The 21,232-nt window shown below is 38.4% G+C and overlaps 1 protein-coding gene across 3 annotated transcripts in view; it reads right to left on the bottom strand.

Annotated features, from left to right (window-relative positions):
* Positions 1–21,232, bottom strand: part of UNC79 (unc-79 homolog, NALCN channel complex subunit) — a 207,344-nt gene that overhangs the window by 118,165 nt on the left and 67,947 nt on the right. For all 3 annotated transcript variants that reach the window (XM_069559340.1, XM_069559342.1, XM_069559341.1), the window contains exons 12-17: positions 13,114–13,304; positions 12,302–12,425; positions 11,706–11,846; positions 8,996–9,217; positions 6,782–7,009; positions 1,891–2,032 (exon numbers count right to left, since the gene is read on the bottom strand). In XM_069559340.1, coding sequence (XP_069415441.1) covers positions 1,891–2,032; positions 6,782–7,009; positions 8,996–9,217; positions 11,706–11,846; positions 12,302–12,425; positions 13,114–13,304 — 1,048 coding nt within the window. The remainder of the gene's footprint in view (positions 1–1,890; positions 2,033–6,781; positions 7,010–8,995; positions 9,218–11,705; positions 11,847–12,301; positions 12,426–13,113; positions 13,305–21,232) is intronic.

Raw genomic sequence — 21,232 nt, 5'->3', positions numbered from 1 at the left:
GTAAATCTAAGTAAACCCAGAGACTCAGGTTCTAGTCTCATCCCTGCCACTAACTAGTTACACAATATTTGGGTTACCAATTTCCAGTCTCCCACCCCAGAATACCCAGGATCAAGGGTGAGCAGGTGGAGCTCATTTCACTGTGTTTGTCTTTCAACTCCTCAGATGACCCTGATGCTCCATTACATTTTGGAATCATGTTGAGCATAAAGTATAAATCAGGAGTGAACAACAGAAGCTACATGACCACGAGCAAGATGCTCAACCATCGTGGATGTACTTTCCTCATCCACAAAGTGAGAAGGCTGACCTAGATCAGCAGGCTTCAAATCTCTTTCCATGAAATCCTTTGTTGAAACAGAATCTTGCTTAGAACTCCAACATATGAAATAGCACAAGACAGAGCACCCTGGTTGAAGCAGGGTGGGGAGCCTGGATCTCCTCATCCTTTGCCCACGTCTTCTCACCAACTGCCACCCAATTAAGGATGGTCAAAAGAAAACACAGAGATTTACAGCCTCTAGTACATGCTGAGAACCAATGAAGTAGGTGATCTTAGGTGTTCCCTTATCTAAGTGTCAGTGGTTCTGAATAGTGTGAGTCAATATTTTGTATGTGTGTGTGTGTGCCAGTCATGTCTGACTCTTTGTAACCCCATGGACTGTAGCCTGCCAGGCTCCTCTGTTCTTGGGATTCTTCAAGCAAGAATACTGGGGTGGGTTACCATTTCATCCTCCAGAGGATCTTTCTGACCCAGGGATCAAGCCCACGTCTCATGCATTGGCAAGCGGATTCTCTACCACTTTAGCCACCCAGGAAGTCAATATATTCACCCTCAACTACCTATTTATACAGTTCCTGCTGAAGCAGTGAGTTCCAACCAAGCAGTCTGTACTAACAATGTAGTTACCCTGGTCTGATCAGATGCCCCATGAGCTGAAAAGGAGCCCCCAAAATAGTTATTTAATGTTTGCTGTTCACTGAAGGGGTGATGGAAAGCCTGTGCTTCCCAAACTTTGGTTCTGGGGAGCGGGTCCCCCAGGGGCCAGTTATACCTACAGTTCAGGATTGCGGAAGCAGGAAGATACAAATTCAGAGAGTGCCACAGTGCAGATCCAGAAACCAGGCTTTGCCAGAGGGACGTGAGGTCACACCCTAAATTCCTGAAACCCCTTCAGCATTTGAAGAGCTGGAGATGATTTCATGGGGGCCTCTTCCTGCCATCTTGCTGCTCCCAGTTAGCCTACACAGAGCCTTTAAGCAAACTAGAATGAGGGCATCCCTCTTCCCAGCTCTGAGCAGAGCCAACCAAGTAGCCTTAGAGTATGACTTGTACAGCTGCTCACGATGAGCCCATCCAAGGTCCCAGCCAAAGCCCTAGGGTGCAGCTTTGGCCACCTCTATCCAAAAGCACTGTGCTTTGGCCAAATGACCCGAGTCGCTCTCAAGAGTGCTGCCACCCTCCACTTGGTGGTTGCTGTTTAGTCGCTCAGTCGTGTCTGCCTCTTTGTGACCCCATGGACTATAGCACGCCAGGCTTCCCTGTCCTTCACTGTCTCCCAGAGTTTGGCCCTTCAACCTTAGCTCACAGCTACTTCTCCATAGAGAACACAATTCACTGAACACGATTCAATGTGGAGACGCTGCCTTCACTGACAGGGTGGGTTTTTGTCGCTCACAAGCTCCTATTGCCATAAACATGCTCAGGGACTTCTGCTCCACCAGAAGCACGCCCTGGATCTATTCACTTCATAATCTTGAGAGAAATGGTTCATGTGCACAGTCTGAACTTGCCCACGTCTAGAGTAGTCTAAGCAACCCAGGTCCTGAATGTTAGTGCAGACTGGGTGGGATGTGCCCACTACTCCCGATAAGCCACAGCCCACCTACCAGCATGTTCCATGGGTTCGGGGCGGTTGCCAGGGTTCTCTTCATGCTTGTTTGCTGGATTCTCCTCCTCCTCACCTTCAGGGCCTATAATAAACTCTGGTCTGGAGGAAAGGAGGCTATCTTCAAGGCTGTCTGTGGGCTCCTGAAACAAACATGACAAGCAGCTGGATGAGCAGCCCTTCGGGGATGTGAACAAAAAGTAGGTGAGCACCTGCTGGTCCCAGGCCCTGTGCTGAACCCCAGGGGAGCAAAGGCACTTCCTGCATGATGGTTATTGGCATAATGGTTAAAGGACATTTAGATCAGCTGTTTTCTGAAACATTTTCATTAGCTTAAAATACATATGGGAAAAAAATCTTAAAAACGTTGTTAAACTTCCTAGGCTCACTTTCTCACCTCTGCTTTAATTCCTGTGCTTGTTTCAATTACCTAGTAATTCCAACCCATGCTCATTTTGTTCACTAACAGTACTTAATTAGCAGAGAATAATAAGGGGTTCACGTCAATATGTGTGTGTGTGCTCAGTCGTGTTTGACTCTCTGTGACCCCATGGACTGTAGCCAGCCAGGCTCCTCTCTCTGTCCACGGGATTTCCCAGGCAAGAATACTGGAACGGGTTGCCATTACCTACTCCAGGGGATCTTCTCAATTCAGCAGTTGAACCTGCATTTCTTGTGTCTCCTGCATTGACAGAAAAATTCTTTACCACTGCACCACCTGGGAAGCCCTCACATCAACATATTTGGATGCAAATACTGGTGGCTGGGGGAAGTCAAATTTTTTGGAGCAAGACATTTCTATAACATGTGAGTTAAAGAGAGCTAGGTATACCTACCCAAGTGTTCATCAACAGATGAACAAATAGACAAAATATAGCAAATATATACAATGGAATATTATTCACTCTTATAAATAGGAAAGAAATTCTGACACACAATACAATATGAATGGACCTTGAGGACATTATGCCAGGCTTCCCAGGTGGCACTAGTGGTAAAGAATCCACCTGCCAATACAGGAGACACGAGAGACACAGATTTGATACATAGGTTGGGAAAATCCCCTGGAGTAGGAAATGCCAACCCACTCCAGTATTCTTGACTGGGAAATCCCATGGATAGAGGAGCCTGATGGGCTACAGTCCATGGGATCACAGAGAGTGGGATGCAACCAAGCATTTGAGCACAAAGACATTACGCTAAGTGAAATAAGCTGATCATAAACGGATAAATATTGTATGATTCCACTTATATGAGGTATCTATAGGGGTCAAAGTAATAGAAACAGAAAGTAAAATGGTATTCTCCAGAGTTAAGAGGAGGGAGGGATGAGCATTATTGTTTGATGGGTATAGAGTTTCTGTTTTACAAGATGAAAATATTATAAAGATTGGCTATACAACAATGTGAATATACTTAACACCACATCTGTATATATACAGATGTATAATAAGCTGAAAAATGAGTGGAAGAAATTTGAAAAGAGAGAGAGAGTACATACTAGGTATGGCTACTATTTAAAATACCCATCTCTAGTTATCCTCCTATTCCAGTTTTATTCTTTCTTTGAAGTTCCACCTTCAAATATCCTCTTTTAAAATCATCCTGTTTTAGGGGAAAGGTTGGGGGGAGTTTGGGATTAATATATACACACTGCTGCTGCAACCCACTCCAGTGTTCTTGCCTGGAGAATCCCAGGGACAGGAGGGCCTGGTGGGATGCCGTCTATGGGGTCGCACAGAGTCAGATACAACTGAAGCAACTTAAGCCACTTCAGTCGTGTCCGACTCTGTGCGACCCCATGGACGGCAGCCCACCAGGCTCCCCCGTCCCTGGGATTCTCCAGGCAAGAACACTGGAGTGGGTTGCCATTTCCTTCTCCAATGCATGAAAGTGAAAAGTGAAAGTCAAGTCGCTCAGTCGTGTCCGACTCTTCACGACCCCATGGACTGTAGCCTACCAGGCTCCTCCGTCCATGGGATTTTCCAGGCAAGAGTACTGGAGTGGGGTGCCATTGCCTTCTCCGAATATAGATAAAATAGATAATCAATAAGGACCTACTGTATAGCACAGGGAACTCTACTCAGTATTCTATAACAACCTGTATGGGAAAAGAATCTGAAAAAGAATGGTTATATGTATATGCATAATTTAATCACTTTGCTGTACACTTGAAACTAAACAATGCTGTAAATCAACTATACTCCAATATAAAATAAAACTTAAAACTTTTTAAAAATAAAATTTTAAAATATCCTCCTTATTTAACACTTTAACCAGTAAAAATTTGAAGAATTACTTGATTGCCAGCTCAAAGCAAGCAGGTAAAGATTGATGGGATACACAAAGGGATACTGATAGGATACAAAAGAAGAAAAAATTCAGAGCTAAAATGGTGTCTGGGAAGGTTCTGAAGAATATCCTTGCCAGCTTCAGTTTTGATGAGACTGGCCCTGTTCCTAGGTCACCCATGACAAGATGTTAAGTTAAATTACAAACTGAGTTCCATAAAATTCAATACGGTGCATACTGACTGTTCTGCATATACCCAGTAACTCACCTATAATTCTCTGTAAATGGCAATATCATCAGTTCCCAGACCACAAAACATGGATTTATCCTCAATTTTTCCAATGCTAAACACTAACTAGGGACTTCCCTGGCAGTCCAGTGGTCAAGACTCTGCACTTTCACTACAGTACACACAGGTTCAATCCCTAGTCAGGGAACTAAATCCTACATGCTGCACAACACAGATGGAAAAAACAACAACAACAACAACAAAAAAAAACCACTAACTAAACACCAAGTGCTGTCAATTCTCTTTTCTAAAAATCCATCAGTCCCGTGACTTCTCCTCATCACCACCACCACTACCTTAGTTCAGGCTCCCCTGTTTCTTCCCTGCTGCTGCTGCTGCTGCTAAGTCGCTTCAGTCGTGTCTGACTCTGTGCAACCCCATAGATGGTAGCCCACCAGGCTCCCCTGTCCCTGAGTGATCAATTAATCTTCTGACTAGATTCCTGTTCTGGGTATCCAAATCCTCTTATCTCTCTCCTCCACTGGCAGAATTTCTCAAATTCATCAAATTATAGCAGCACCCTGATTAAAATTCTTCAGGATTCCCCCACTATCACTGAGATAAAACCCATACTTCTTAGTCTAGCAGACACAGCCTTTAATAAATGTGATTTTAAAATGGACCCTACCTTTCTCTCCTTTTCTATCTTTCTCTCTGCTCTATCAACAATGACCTACACAGTTTCCTGAGTAAATCATTATCCTCTTTCCTCTGTATCATTTAAGCAGAGAGCTTCCTAGGTCTCAAAGGGCTTTTTTTCTATCACCTTCATTTCATTAACTCCACTCTTCCTTCATAGAGGCACTCAGAAGCCATCTCCTCTGGGAAGATCTTGCCCACCTCTAACATACATCTAACCTGGACTCGTCCCTTTTCTGTTCTCTCATAACTACCTCATTCATCTCTCTCTCATTATGCTCATCACTCTGTCTTATGGTGTTTCATTTACTTAAACATCTTCCTGACTAGACATTAAGTTAAATGATGTTCTCAAACCATCTATTACTGTGACTGTTGTAGGTAATAGATGTAAACTATACTCCCAATGAGTTTACAAGACCATATCGCAGGAATAGTACATTGTGACAAGTAAGACTAATGAGTTACATGGGCTGAAAGGTATTTAAAAACTGAAGAAACACTTTACTGCATGTATACTAGACCTCAAAAGAATTTTTTTTTTATGAAGTCACTTTCTACCTATACAAACACTGGGGGAAGAAAGAGAGAAGATGTGGAACACTGGCTTGAATGATTCAGGTTCATCTACCTATGATGGTATGAGGGTGGTGATGTATGTATTTAAGATGGTAAATAGCCCAAACAGGGAATAACTAATATATGAAGTAGCTAATGTATGGCATATATTAGCTATTCCTTATTTAAACAATTTTCTTAAAAAGCAGAAAATGAAATGAAAGCTTTATTGGTTGTTGACAGAGTCAATGAATTTTACACACTGAGGTTAAATCAGGAATTTTCACGTCTACATCCAGTCTACCTACTCAATATTTGACGTGTATATTTTGTACTATTCACTGTTACCTAAACTTTGTAACAAAACATTGTGATAAAATTATTTCAAGAATACCAGTAAAATTCATTTTGCTATACAGTAGAAACTAACAGGCAACGGCACCCCACTCCAGTCCTCTTGCCTGGAAAATCCCATGGACGGAGGAGCCTGGTGGGCTGCAGTCCGTGGGGTCGCTAAGAGTCGGACACGACTGAGCGACTTCACTTTCACTTTTCACTTTCATGCATTGGAGAAGGAAATGGCAACCCACTCCAGTGTTCTTGCCTGGAAAACCCCAGGGACAGGGGAGCCTGGTGGGCTGCCGTCTATGGGGTCACACAGAGTCGGACACGACTGAAGCGACTTAGCAGCAGCAGCAGAAACTAACACAACACTGTAAAGCAACTTTAGTTCAATGAAAATTAATTTAAAATATTAAATTGTTGCCAGGATGAAAAATAAGAATACCAGTAATGCACTGTATTTATGAAAACTGTATGAATAAATATGTTACAACCATAACTCAAGATATTGTAAAGTAAAAAAATAAATAAATAAATTTATCAAAAAAAAAAAAAGAATTCTAACTCAAGATTTCTGTGTAAGATAGCTTCATTCCATATCTATTACCAGGAGCCTGAGTTGGTGAAAGGAACAGGGAAACTTTCTTTTAACACAGTTGCACATGTTACCCAGCATGGAGCATAAGGTAATACTGGAGAAGATTCATTCCACCATCTACGGCAGTCTTGACTACTATTATTCATGGATCATCTCATTTCTTCAACTGCTTACCACCAGTCGGCTTTCTTCTTTGGGAGCCAGTCTCTCCAGGAGTTCACAAGCAAGCTGATAGCAGAGAATACTAGACTGACATAAGTTACACTCAATTGCTTTTTCTTCTTTCTGGCAGGTGTGGGAGCCCCCCCAGGGGGCTTGGAAGACATTGTTTATAATGGAAATAATGTCCTTTGATAAGCTGTGCTCAAAACCCATTGTGATCCCATCATCTTGCAACTCCATCTGAAAGATATCAAAAAAAGGCCAAAAAAAAAAAAAAAAAAAAGGAGGAGTTTGATCCTTTTGTTCAGTATTCTATTGGCACTCTAATTGGGGATAATTTTCACTAATTGATGACAATATTAAATTATTTAAAGATAACACACCTTGCAGACCATGACTATACATTGCTTTCCATGGACTCTTCTAAAAAGAATGTAACACAATACAAAGTAATGGAAATAATGTTTAATTCATGTAAGATATTTAAAAGAGGGTTCTTTTTTAAACCCATCACTTTGTGAGATGTTAAACATTTAAAAATGTTGCTCCTCACCCAATGTCCAGATCTTGGTTTCTAAATACCTTTATCCACTAAAGGAACCAGAACTCCTGGGAGAAATGGCTGATTCCAGGAAAAATGTAAAATGAGCTTGGAACATTTTAACAAGCAAGACATTAAGGAAGTATTCACAGAATGATGGGTGTATGTCAAAAGAACACAGAAGCCAATTTGAAGGGCCTCCCATTGGCCAAATATGAGTCTCAAAATAAATAATTATAGTAATGAATTTTAGCTCACTGAACAAAATAAGAATTCATGAGTAAACTTGGGTACAAGTAGATTAAACAAATAAATATCAATATTAAATAGAGAGGGGGACCCTGCTTCTTCAGCAGAATTCCAGCTAATAAATTAGAAGAAATGATGGAATTGGAAAATTATCATTTGGTAACCATCATAATAAAAATTGGTTCAGAAATAAATCACCCATGGATGCTAAAACTAGGTGAAAGCCTGATGAGAAATGGGAAATCGGTCTTAAAGTAGCTCTCTATAAGTTAGTTACTAATTACAAAGGGGTAAGTAGTGACTTTGTAGTAGAGAAATCTGGCAGAAATCACTTTAACCAAGTTATCACCACCTGAAATGGGACATTAGTATGTCATGTGCCTCCTGATATCAGACACTGAAAACAATATAAAATCAAATCTGTAGCATGACTGACAAAAGTGCTGAATGCAAATTGATTCATAAGGAAACATCAGACTCATATTGAGAAATATTCTACAACATAACTGGACTGTACTCTTCAGAAATGTCAAGAATATGACAGATAAAGGCTGAAGAACTGTCCTGAAATAGAGAAGACTAAAGGGTCAGGACAAATCATTGCAATGAATGATACTAGATTAAGTCCTCAATCAAAAATCACTTTTTTCTTTTGCTATAAAGGTGATATGATTATTATATCAATTTTGATGAATAATTTCTATAAGCTTGATAATATATAATAGTCTTATAACAATATTAATTTCCTGATTTTGACAACTGTATGTGGTTCTGTAAAAGAATGCCATTTTTTAGAAAATACACTCTAAAGGATTTAAGGATAAAGGGATATCCTGTGTGCAACTTACTTTCAAATGGTTCATTAAAAAAATTCTGTAATTAACACACACATATATAGACTAAGAGAGAGAGAAGAGAAATAAATGTGATCAATGTTAACATTCAGAGAATTTAGGGGGAAAGTACTTGGGAATTTTTTGTACTATTCTTTCAACTTTTCTGCAAGTCTCAAATTATTTCAAAATAAAAAATTAAGAAGAAATGATCCATGACCAATGCCTTTTCTAAACTTCCCTGTTAAAATTAGCTTCAAAAATCAATTTATATTAAAATCAGCCCATCACTATAGAGTTATACCTTGCTCTTCCCAAAACCAGAATTACCCAGTTTGTTCACCAAGTTTTTTTCAACAGAATCAATTCTAACAATGCTAAAATGCATATCCACTCTCATATGTCAACATCATTGCAGATATTCAATGATTGCAAGTATTTTGGGGCTCTTTAGAAAATCCCCATAGAAGTTTGTGAAATGTCCTGAGTAATACTGCATCATTTCAGTAAGTGTGAAGATGCCCAACATAAAGAAAGAATCACTATACAGTGCTTCCCCTCATTCTTCACCTCTGAACTAAAGGAAGTTCATGCTTCAGCTACCTGCTTCAGGAGAAGATCAAACATGAGGATGAAACAATTTAGATTCATTTCATCATCTTCACAATCAAAGTCAATAGTCCTTCCTCCTTGGTGTCCAAAATTCTTGAAAGGACTACGAAATGGACTACGCATAGGACTCCGAAATGGACTCTGAAAAGGACTATGAAATGGACTCAGCATATTGTGCTGAACTCGCCGACCAGGATCAGAGGCAACACTCACCTATAAAAAAGAAAATTAACACATATAAGTGAACTCATAGAAGTTCAAATGGCTGTACAAAATACTTGAGGATGCTGTGGAAGGTATTTCCAGCTGTCACACTGATTTCCTTCCTTAGCCAATGGAATTACTACATCCAAATCCCATGCATCTTCTCAAAACATAAAAATAAGAAATAAAATCATCCAAACTTTCTAGTTGTCAGGTAAATGACACATCATCACCCTGAAGAATGAAGGCAGCCTCTTTGCCATTATATTTTTCATCCCACCAACATTTCCAACTAAACTAAATTGCCTGCATCTATCTAAAAGCATAACCTGAACAATGACAACTTCCAGAAGTAAAGCATTGCAAATCAATTTTAGAATCATTAGCACAGAATCTCAGATTGACTGGTAAAAGAAGAATGGTCTCTGACAATAATGATTATTACACTATCATGAGACCACAATACTTCAAGCCCATTGCAGTAGTTATTTTCCATTTGTGAACCAAGTCTTCCCCCACAAAAGGCCCTCACTGCCCTTTTCTGTCCTGGTCTATGCCCAAGGATGCCAAGAGCTGAGTCTGCTCCGGCCCTCTTGCTGGATGGCTTCCAGCTGGATTCAGTTAATGAGAAGCACCAGCAGAAGACCCAAAGTTGGCAGAGAGAGAGGCAGGAGTATTTCTCTCCACCACCTGGCTCCTCTGATGCTACATTTCTGCAGCATCTCCATCCTCTCCAGTTCCTCTAGCCAGCCTTTCCCTATAACTTCAGCTGCCAAAAGGCCCAGGAACACTTGTTCCTTCAGCTATAGGTATACAAAGGCTTCCTAGTGAACTACTGCTGGCCTCTGGGTGTCTCACCGACCCTATTGCCCCCTTAACCATTCCCATGACTCTATAGGCCAAGTATCCATTAAAGACTCTTCGTTAAACATCTGGGATGAATTCCGTAGCAGGACCCTGACTGACATACCTGTACATCAGTCTCAAGTCATATTTTCTCTCTTTAAAATCTCTCTAATAATGAGAAAGCTCCTTGAACACCACATTTAAAGTAAAAAAGAAGAGTATCCCATTAAGAATCAGAATACCTGGATCATGATAGTGTTATCTATGGCAAATCGCTTCAGTTCACTGAACCTCAGGTCAAGTAGTTGTAAAATGAGGATAATGAGTTCTTTCCAACTGCCTCACACAGTCCTCACACATCTTCACATGTGATATCATTACATGTGAATATACTACACAGTATAAAGTGTTAATCATGTACTGTAATATTAAAGGTTACCAAAGAAAGAAATAAAATATAAATATTGGGCAGCTGGTTCCTATGAGGCGCATGAGCAAAGAAATAGTGATTTTTTTTAAAAAAGCATTTTAAAAGCATGAATTCTATGAGTATGACGGTATTATAAAATATCATTATTCTTGCCTGGAGAATTCCATGGACAGAGGAGCCTGACAGGCTACAGTCCAATAGGGTCACTAAGAGTTAGATACAACTGAAGCAACTTGGCACACATGCACAGAAATGTCACATATAGATGTAAATTCCCTGAATGGCTCTTGTGAGCATCATGACGTTCCTTGATCATTGACTATTAAAGACTAAAACCATTTTTTAGAAATAAAAGTAAATTTAAATTAAAAAAAATTATAAACATTTTTAAAAAGCACTAAATACAATCTATGATCTCATGATTTTGTTATGTTCTCTAATCCCTAGATAGCAGGTAGAATGACTGGAGGGTTGTGGTATACCACAGGGAAGATGTTTTGGAGAGGCTAGACAGGAATAGAAGCCCAGAACAGTCCTCACCCACCACCAGCTGACAGTCAGCCTCTCCAAAGCTGACCATGGTCTGGGGATGTCAGTACAAGAGCAGAAACGTTATCAGGTCCTCCATAGAAAAGTTATCATAAACATCCAACAGCTTCCATATGCTTTAGACCAGACTATACTGACTTCTCTCATCCTCAAAGGCACAAAGGGATCAATAAGATGGGCTCAGTAAGTGCACAGTGACAGTATCACTTACAGTCACCACTAGTTGATAATTTTTTCCCAAAACACAGTAGAAAAAAAAACATACAAACAACAATATCCAAACTCCTCATTCCCAAAGTAAAGCACTGATCTGCCCAGTACCTGGGAAGAATTCTTCTTCACCAGAAAACCAAAAAAAAAAAAGAGGAGTAGTAGCCCCACAAGCTACTTTGTTTTGGTTTATCAAGGGGAGAGATAGCTAACAGAGATGTGTAGGAGAAAAACTCAGAGGAAAACGAAAACTCAATAACTGATTATAGAATATATCAAATATACCTTAGATCGATGTTTTCTGTTATTCAATGTGCTTAAAAGGTTAATAGAGTGGTTGGGATAGGATAAAAAGGCATTTCCAGAGCAGTTTATGATGATGCCACTTTAAGGCCCACTATAATTGACAAGAGTTTTCAAAATCTTAACAAGTAAGACAAAGACAATTATGGCAATAATTACCCTTCGAGCTGCAAGGTTCCCTGCCAGTTCACTGACTCTTGATTTTCTTTGATTTGCCAGTTCTTTGACAGAATTAACTCCATCAGAAAACATACCGATTAATAGCTGAAGCGGAACCATGATGTCTAACTCCGATAATACCTGGGGAAAAAAAGGCATATGTCCCCCCAAAACATAAACTTTAAAACTCAAAAAAACTACATTTAACACTTTTCCCTAAAGTGACCTATTGAACATAAGGACCTTAGCCTCACATATTCTATCTGCAGTTGTCCTCAATTTTTCATACTAAAAAATTCAAAGCTATCATCAAATATTCCTACTCCTCCACCCTCCACATTGGATAAATTGCCATGTTCTTTCTAATAAAATTTCTAACAAAGTATCTCCTGACTGTCCCCTTCTTTCCATGTCATTCTTGTTGCCTTGGTTCATTGCTTTTCTCCTGAACTGGTATAATCTGCAACCAATCTGCAATGAACAAACATACAGATTTACAGATTCTTTGCAACAACTCCCTGCTGCCCTACCTGAGGAGCTAAAGTTTATAAGCTAAAAGCTATTGCCCAAAATGATCAAAAGTATGATTCACTTACATGAAGCCACAGTAAAGCTTGTTCCTGCACGGAGGAAGGGTATCCTGTGAACCGACAACTAATAAAGCCAAACATCTCTTCCATTGAAAAAGGTAGAGGGCAAAGCTCAATGTCAAACATTTTGCTGGAAAGCAAAGCAACAAAAGTAAATGACCAATGGCCATATATTAGCGCTTACTGTTGTCTTCCCAACTATATCCTATTTGGGGAACCAAACATTTTAGATTAGTCTGAGTTCTGAACTGTTACTAGTATGTTTCATTTTACTGTAATAGCTTATGTCCTTAGAACAGATATGAATAACCCCTATGGTTGTTAATAACATTAGTATTCATATTCATATTGGGTTTAATAAAAGGAATTGCATTTTCTAAGAAACTAGAGTTGCTCCTCAGCATCTTAAAACATGTCCCTTTGTACTTTTCCAAATTTATCCAAATCATAATTATATTTGAAGATAAACAATGTTTTATTATATATTTTATTCATAAACAAACAATATCTATTTATTATCCCAACAGAACAAAATCCTTTCTGAACAATTACAGATCATCTTGGCACAATTTACAGCAATTGTTGTTCAGTTGCTCAGTCATGTCCGACCCCATGGGGTCACCGAATCAGACGCAACTGAGTGACTGAAAACAACAACAACAAAAATTTCTATTTGAACATTCAAATTTCTCAACAGGCTTGTAAAAATTCTATGAGACTATATAAAATGCTTAGCACAGTGCCTGGCACACAGCACATGCTTCATAAATGCTAAATATCATTATAATTACGGTGACTTCATTAAACTACTTACCCACCTTAGTACTTCCCTGAATTCTTTTAACTGATTATCTGGGACTTCTGTTCTGATGGCTTCCAGCCATTCCGGCATGATGCACTCCCACACGGACTGACTGATCACATTGTAGGGGATCAGGCAGAGGATTCGGTTGAGACCTTCCTTCAGCTGAGTCACTGTGCTACAGGATTTATCCCAGTATCCACCAACCTGATGGGATTTCCACAGCCACAGGGTAAAAGAACAAAATGCACTTGTTACATTTATACCTAAGCAAATACTAAATGAAATGGGGACAGAGAAAGACCACAATCCATTACATCTGAAACCTGTGCCAAGCATATTGAGTGAAGTTTGTGAAAAAACTATAAACCACCAGAATCCCTTAGTTTCCAAAATGAAAACAGTTGCAAATAGATCCAAATACTGACCGGAGACTGAATTTGAACTAGTCTACTGCAGATTTTCCAAATCGTATGTGCACTAAAATTCCAAAAATTTATTCCTAGGACAATGAAGCTTTATTTCTAAGGTGTGACAAATCCCCTGCAAATATGTGCAGTTATACCTGCGTTTCAAAGGAACATAGATTTCTACTACTGTACACTTTGTACTGGAGACTTTTCTTCATGGAAAATGAAGTGACAGAGAGTACTCTTTTTTCCTACACTGCATATTCTATCACAGTTTTTTTCCTAAGAATGTTCTAAAGCTGGGTGAATCCATGAATTTTTTTTAAATGGTTTGTTTTTTTTTACTAATTAAGATAGGATATTAATTTTCTAAGGCAGAAAATCTTAAAATCACAACTTGAGGTTCTGTTTATAATTCTGATTTTAGATAAATATATATTACTATTATAAGTATCAAAGTAACAAAGGGTTGACTGGTCCTAGATCTTTACCATATAACACAAAATTGGGGGGAAACATTATTTTTCCCTTGCAGTTTTACTGAGTTATGATTGACATACAGCAGTGTGTAAGTTTAAAGTATGTAACATAATGATTTGACTTACATACATCATGAAACAATTACTACAGTAGATATAGTGAACATCCGTCCCTGGAGGAAGGCATGGCAACCCACTCCAGTATTCTTGCCTGGAGAATCCCCATGGACAGAGGAGCCTGGCAGGCTACAGTCCATAGGGTCACAAAGAGTTGGACACGACTGAGTGCCTAAGTACATCACCCCATGTAGATACAAAATAAAAGAAATAGAAAGGGGTATTTTTCTCTTGTGATGAGAACTCTTAAAATGTACTCTCTTAACTTTGACATAAACAGCAATGTTAATTATATTTATCATGCTTTTATATTATATCCTGGTATTATAACTGAAATTTTGTACCTTTTGACTGCCTTCATCTAATTCCCCTTTCCCCCACCCCCACCGCTGGTGACCATAAATATGATCTCTTTTTCTATGAGTTGGTTTGTTCCTTTTTGAGGTATGATTGACCTATAGCACCATGTTAGTTCCTGTTATACAACATCAGTTCAGTTCAGTCGCTCAGTCATGTCTGACTCTTTGCGATCCCATGAACTGCAGCACACCAGGCCTCCCTGTCCATCACCAACTCCCGGAGCCTACCCAAAGTCATGTTCATTGAGTCAGTGATGCCATCCAATCATCTCATCCTCCATTGTCCCCTTCCCCTCCTGTCCTCAATCTTCCCATAGTGATTTGATATTTCTATACATTTCAAAATGATCACCACAATAAATCTAGTTATCATGTCACCATATGAAGATATTACATAGTTGCTGACCCTATTCCCCCTACACTGTACATTTCATATCTGTAACTCATTTATTTTGCAACTGGAAGTTTATACCTCTTAAACTTCCTCACCTATTTCTCTCTTCTCCCTAAACCTCCTCCCCTCTGGGAAACACTGTTTCTTCTTTGTATCTACAACTCTGTCTGTTTTGTTATGTTTATTAATTTGTTTTTTTAGGTTCCACATATAAGTGAAATCATTCAGTATTTGTCTTTCTTTGACTTATTTCAGTTAGCATAATGCTCTGTAGGTTTATCCATGTTGTCATAAAAGGCAACATTCTTTTTTATTCTTTTTTATGGTTGAGTAATATTCCATCATATATGTACCACATTTTTATACATTCATCTATCAATGGACACTTAGGTTGCTTCCATATCTTGTCTATTGTAAATAGTGCTGCAATTAACATAGGGGTGCACATATCTACCCTAATTAGTGTTTTTGCTTTCTTTGGGCAAAATGGCCAACAGTGGAGTTGCTGAATCATATGATAGTTCTATTTTTAAGTTTTTTGAGGAATCTCCATACTGTTTTCCATAGTGGATGCATCAATTTACAATCCCATAGACAGGGCACAAAAGTTTCCTTTTCTCCACATCCTCATCAGCACTTGCTATTTGTCATCTTTTTGGTAACAGCCATTCTGACAAGTATAAGGTGATATCTCATTGTGGTTTTGATTTTCACTTCCCTGATCATTAGTGATCTTGAGCGTCTTTCCATGCGTCTGCTGGTCATTTGTATGTCATCTTTCAAAAAATGTCTATTCAGGTTCTCTGGTCAATTTTAATCAGATTTTCTTGTATTGAGTTGTATGAGTTCTTTGTGGGAGAAGGCAATGGCACCCCACTCCAGTACTCTTGCCTAGAAAATCCCATGGACGGAGGAGCCTGGAAGGCTGCAGTCCATGGGGTCTCTGAGGGTCGGACACAACTGAGTGACTTCACGTTCACTTTTCACTTTCATGCACTGGAGAAGGAAATGGCAACCCACTCCAGTACTCTTGCCTGGAGAATCCGAGGGACGGGGGAGCCTGGTGGGCTGCCATCTATGGGGTCGCACAGAGTAGGCCACAACTGAAGTGACTTAGTGGTAGTAGTATGAGTTCTTTGTATATTTTGGATATTAATCCTCTATCAGACATATTATTTACAAATATCTCCTCCCATTCAGTGTGTGGCCTCTTCCTTTTGCGAAAGTTTCCTTTGCTGTGTAAAAGCTTTTTAGTTTGATATAGCCCCACGTGCTTATTTTTGCTTTTGTTTCTCTTGCTTAGGGGGACATATCTAAAAAATGGTATTAAGACTGATATCAAAGAGCATACTATCTATGATTTCTTTTAGACATTTTATGGGTTCAGTTTTTACATTTAAGTCTTTAATCCATTGTGAATTTATTTTTGTATATAGTATGAGAAAGTAGTCCAATTTGATTCTTTTGCACGTAATTGCCCAGTGTTCCCAATATCATTTATTGAACAGGCTGTCTCTTCCCCATTGTATATTCTTGCCTCCTTGGTCATAGATTAATTGTCCCAAAACTATCTTACTTTAAGTGAATTCAATTTTCAGTATTTAATTTTCATATCTAGAATTCCACATCATTAAAACAAATCAATTCCATTTAAATTTCAAATATCTATTTAGCATCATATTGGCCAAAATCCTAGATGACTGACTAGATATTACCAGGAAGTGACTGTATTTCTGAGATTGTTGTTGTTGTTAGGTACATAGACTCAGAAGAGCTAACACTGATAATGCTGAGATTGTTGGATGTATCATTACTGAGGTCCCTTTGGCTGCTTAATTTATGCTTAAGTCATACAAAGGCCTATTGATTTTGAATCCCGTTTTGAAACAGATATACCTATAAATATCCTAAGTTGTCAGTGACCAGACAATGGATCCTTTGATTTGGAAACGTTTTTATAATTAAGGAGATTTTAGAGAACTCTCACCCTAAATAAATGTTCTCTTATCAACTATGGGAGGACCAAACTGACAGATGCACACACACACAAAGCCACAGCTAGCTAAAAGGCTCCTTTAACAGAATTCAAGAACAGAAATCAGATTTAGAAAGGAAATTAAAGCTCACACCCACCATAAATCCCCCTCTACCATGTCCCTCCTACAAATGACCCAGCTGGAGGTTGACATTCAGAGCCTGGTAGCAGACATTATAAAGGCCTTCCCTCAGAAGTTTAATTGGGCTAAAATAGAACAATCTACTCAGAGGAATGCAGTCTCAAACCTTTGTCCCACAATTTATAAAAAATATTACAAAGGCACACAGCTCTAAATTTGCAAATCTCAGTTCATAGGAGTCTTTTCCAATTTAGCTGAAAATCTTGTCTCTAATATAAAAGAAGTTAATTCAAAGTAATGGGGTTTGGTGGGCAGGCCAGCTCCTTAATGTTATTATTGAGGCTGTCATCTAATGCTTTGAAGAATTAAAAATAAATGGCCTTGCCTTATTAATCGAGTATTAACAAAAACGTAACTGTGATTCTAGAAGAATCCCAAAGCTCATCTATCTTTCTTAACAGTCCCAAAGCCTCCCCTATTCATCTCAAGATGCTTACAGATATTATAAAAAGTCAGAACGAGGAAAAGGGACTGTCCTGCCCTTAAGAAGAAATACTTAAACAGTAATTGTCTTAGGCCTCAGCTTCCTCAGACAAGCTCCTCTGAGCCCTCTTCTCAACTGAGGCCTCAACTTGGACCTGTTAAAAACTTCAGATTCTCAACATGAATAATTTTTTCACCTCCCATAAATCTCCTCCCTCAAAATACCTGTAAAATTTCAGTGCTAGCAAAAGAATCTGTTTGTCCCATCCAAAACCTTTTAATAGACAAACATGGCCTTGAAATGTCCTTAGATTGTTATTTTACAAACTTGCATCTTTTCTCTCCCTCTCTGACACTTAAATCTTCTACCATTCAGCACTATCTTCTCAAGGATCTGAGAATCATCTCTATAAATGCAAAACATTCAAGGACATAAATGTGGCTCTCAGCCGAAGAGATGCCTTGCTTTTACTTGTACTATTGCCTCTTGTCATAAAATGGGAGAAATTTATTTCTCCTCCTGATATGCATCAATTAACACTCCTCTTAACAAACCCCCAATGCCTTTTTCCTTAGCACTCTCCAGCCTTTAAAAAGTAACTTTTTAGTCAACTGAAACAACTATCTGAGGTTGAATCATAGACTACATATCGGGGCAAACAGAAAACTTCTTAAGGGTCTCCCCTACAAATATTGATTAAAAGTTTTATCCTTTATATGAAGCTAACAATTTGTTCCATCTTCAAGAACATAATTTGAACAAAAGTAAGGCCAAGATGAAAACAAGCTCTTACATATGCTAGTGAGTTTTGTATTACTGTGATAGTCTTTGCTATAATGTCTGTATTTGCAAGTAAGTGTTAGTCACTCAGTCATGTCCAACTCTGTGATCCCGTGGACTTTAGCCCACCAGACAGGTCCTCTGTCCATGGAATTTCCCGGGGAAGAATACTGGAGTGGGTTGCCAATTCCCTTCTCCAGGGGATCTTCCCAACCCAGGGCTCAAATCCAGATCCCTTGCATTGCAGGTGGATTCTTTATCATTTGAGCCACCAGGGAAGCCCCTATGTACCTGGGTCACAGACTGAAGTAAGCCAGAAAGAAAAACACCAATACAGTATACTAACACATATGTATGGAATTTAGAAAGATGGTAATGATAACCCTGTATGCGAGACAGCAAAAGAGACACAGATGTATAGAACAGTCTTTTGGACTCTGTGGGAGAGGGCGAGGGTGGGATGATTTGGGAGAATGGCATTGAAACCTGTATAATATCATATGTGAAACGAATCACCAGATCAGGCTCGATTCATGATACAGGATGCTCGGGGCTGGTGCACTGGGATGACCCAGAGCGGTGGTATGGAAAGGGAGTTGGGAAGGGGGTTCAGGATGGGGAACATGTGTACACCTGTGGCAGATTCATGCTGATGTATGGTAAAACCAATACAATATTGTAAAGTAATTAGCCTCCAATTAAAATAAACAAATTTATTAAAAAAGTAAAATAAATGGCGATCTGCCAAATCTGAGTTCTGGAACAGTTTGTGTGAATCTTTGATAAGTAAGACAATATTTTATTTATCTTTGATAAATAAGACAATATTTTAATATTGTTAGTTTGATAAAAACAGCTGCATCTTCTGAGTTACCAGCACTGAGTATGATATGAACATAGTTTTTATTCTACACGGGTTTACTAGTCAAATAAGGTAATATTATATTTACTAGATGTTTAAATTATAAGATGGATTTCATTTTCATCAAATTAAATTATTATGACAAGCTTTATTTCAACAGTAATTGTGTTTTATGACATATCTTCTTGGAAGTAGTTTCCAAAATCTTTTTCATAACATGAAATTAAATTTATATTAAGGTACATGAGCTATATTCATTGAATATCCAGATCATTTCTAAGTAAGTTTAATTTTATCTACTTTTGGCTTCTTGTTTTTACAGAGATGCTAAAATTATTTGAATCTGCTAATAAATATGTTCATTTTGCCATGCTGAGAAATTACACTATGAAGAAGCATATCCAGTAGAAGTTATGATAGAAGTGATCAGCACTAGTATAATAGTATAATCATACAACTGTAATAGTATAAAACAAAAATAGATTAATCATAAACTTTGCTACAAAATGCTGGTATGTGACGAGCAATTCACAGTTGTTTACCTCCTGGTCTTTGAAAAACAGAGATCATTAAGTGTTGAACATTATAATCAATATATAAATGAAACTTCTAGAAATAATAAGGGTGAAGGAAAAAAACCTCTGTATGCAGAATATTCAAAGAATGTAGGATGTGTGTTTTGTTAAGGAAAGAAAGAGTAATTCTGTCCTAAAGTAGTTGTTTAGAGGTTGTATAAACTTTATCCAGGTGAGAAAGAGGAAAGTGAAGGGCAGAAATATGACTGAAAATAGAAAATTATATAGGATCTGTTGGAGGGGGAGGGGGGAGATGGGCACACATTTTCATCGTGTCCTTAATTATTTCAGAGAACCAAGTCTTTTCAATGTTAAAAAAGCTAATTTTTAAAATTATCACATTAGATTCCATTTTTATTTTTGTAATTTGAATTGCCAGTTTGGTTGAATGGATAACTAAGTATTATTTCATAGCAATGTATCATCCTGATTAATTGAGCATCCAAACCTTTTGACTTTCTGACAGCTTTAGATATTTTGCTTCCCAAAATCAAATCCTAAATAAAATCTTGATCTCAAATTGACTTTGAGACTTCTGAGATGGCTTTCAGAAAATCTCAAGGGATTCTTCTCTCCGAGTAAAAAGAGATGTTAAACTAATTAGGTCTGTTTGATATGTTGAACTGCATGAAAAGCATTGGCAAATAAGAAGAGATGCTTAACCCTCTCTAGTTTATATCTATATAAGTAAATATTTTTAACATAAATATTTCAGAAATTATATGGAATTTGTAAAAATTATATGCCCTTTGTGTTCATGATTATATTTTTATGCTGCTTTGCCTGATAGTAGACAATAATGGAATAATTTTAACATCATAATTCCAGTTACTCTCATCAGATCTTTAATCACAGCCATTTTACTTTTAAAATTAATTTTTATTGGAGTATAGTTGATTTACAATGTTGTATTAGTTTCTGCTGTGTAGCAAAGTGAATCAATTATACACATGCACTGTGCTAAGTCGCTTCCAACTCTTTGCAACCCTGTTGACCATAGCCGGCCAGGCTCCTCTGTCCAAGGAATTCTCTAGGCAAGAATATTGGAGTGGGTTGCCATTTCCTCTTCCAGGGGATCTTCCTGATGCAGGGATTGAACCTGGGTCTCCTGCATTGCAGGCAGATTCTTTAGCATCTGAGCCACCAGGGAAGCCTTACTCCAGTATTGTTGTCTGGAGAATCCCATGGACAAAGGAACCTGGGTGGCTACAGTCCATAGCATCACACAGAGTCCAACATGACTGAAGAGACTTAGCATGCAGGCATAGTTATTTACACAAGCTTAATAAAAATCTGTTCTCCTTGTAACTGGACATAATAGGAAAAATTGGTTATGCTATCAAGGCTTTGACTGAAATGTCATACTTGAGAAAGATACTCAAAGAATAAAATATGACCAGACAGCTTTAAAGAACTGAGGTGGACATTATGAAGTCCATGCTTATAAAGCCCTCTTGGAAAAACCAGCCTACTACTTGACTTTTAATGTCCCCAGTCTATAAGCAAATAAGAAAAGTCATTTCCTGACAGACCCAGAAACCTTACAGCATTCGAGGGA

Source organism: Ovis canadensis, chromosome 18 (genome assembly GCF_042477335.2).
Source record: "Ovis canadensis isolate MfBH-ARS-UI-01 breed Bighorn chromosome 18, ARS-UI_OviCan_v2, whole genome shotgun sequence".
NCBI classification, from domain to species: Eukaryota; Metazoa; Chordata; class Mammalia; order Artiodactyla; family Bovidae; genus Ovis; species Ovis canadensis.
The sequence above is the reverse complement of the archived record's forward strand: the minus strand, read 5'-3'. Positions and strand labels throughout refer to the sequence as shown.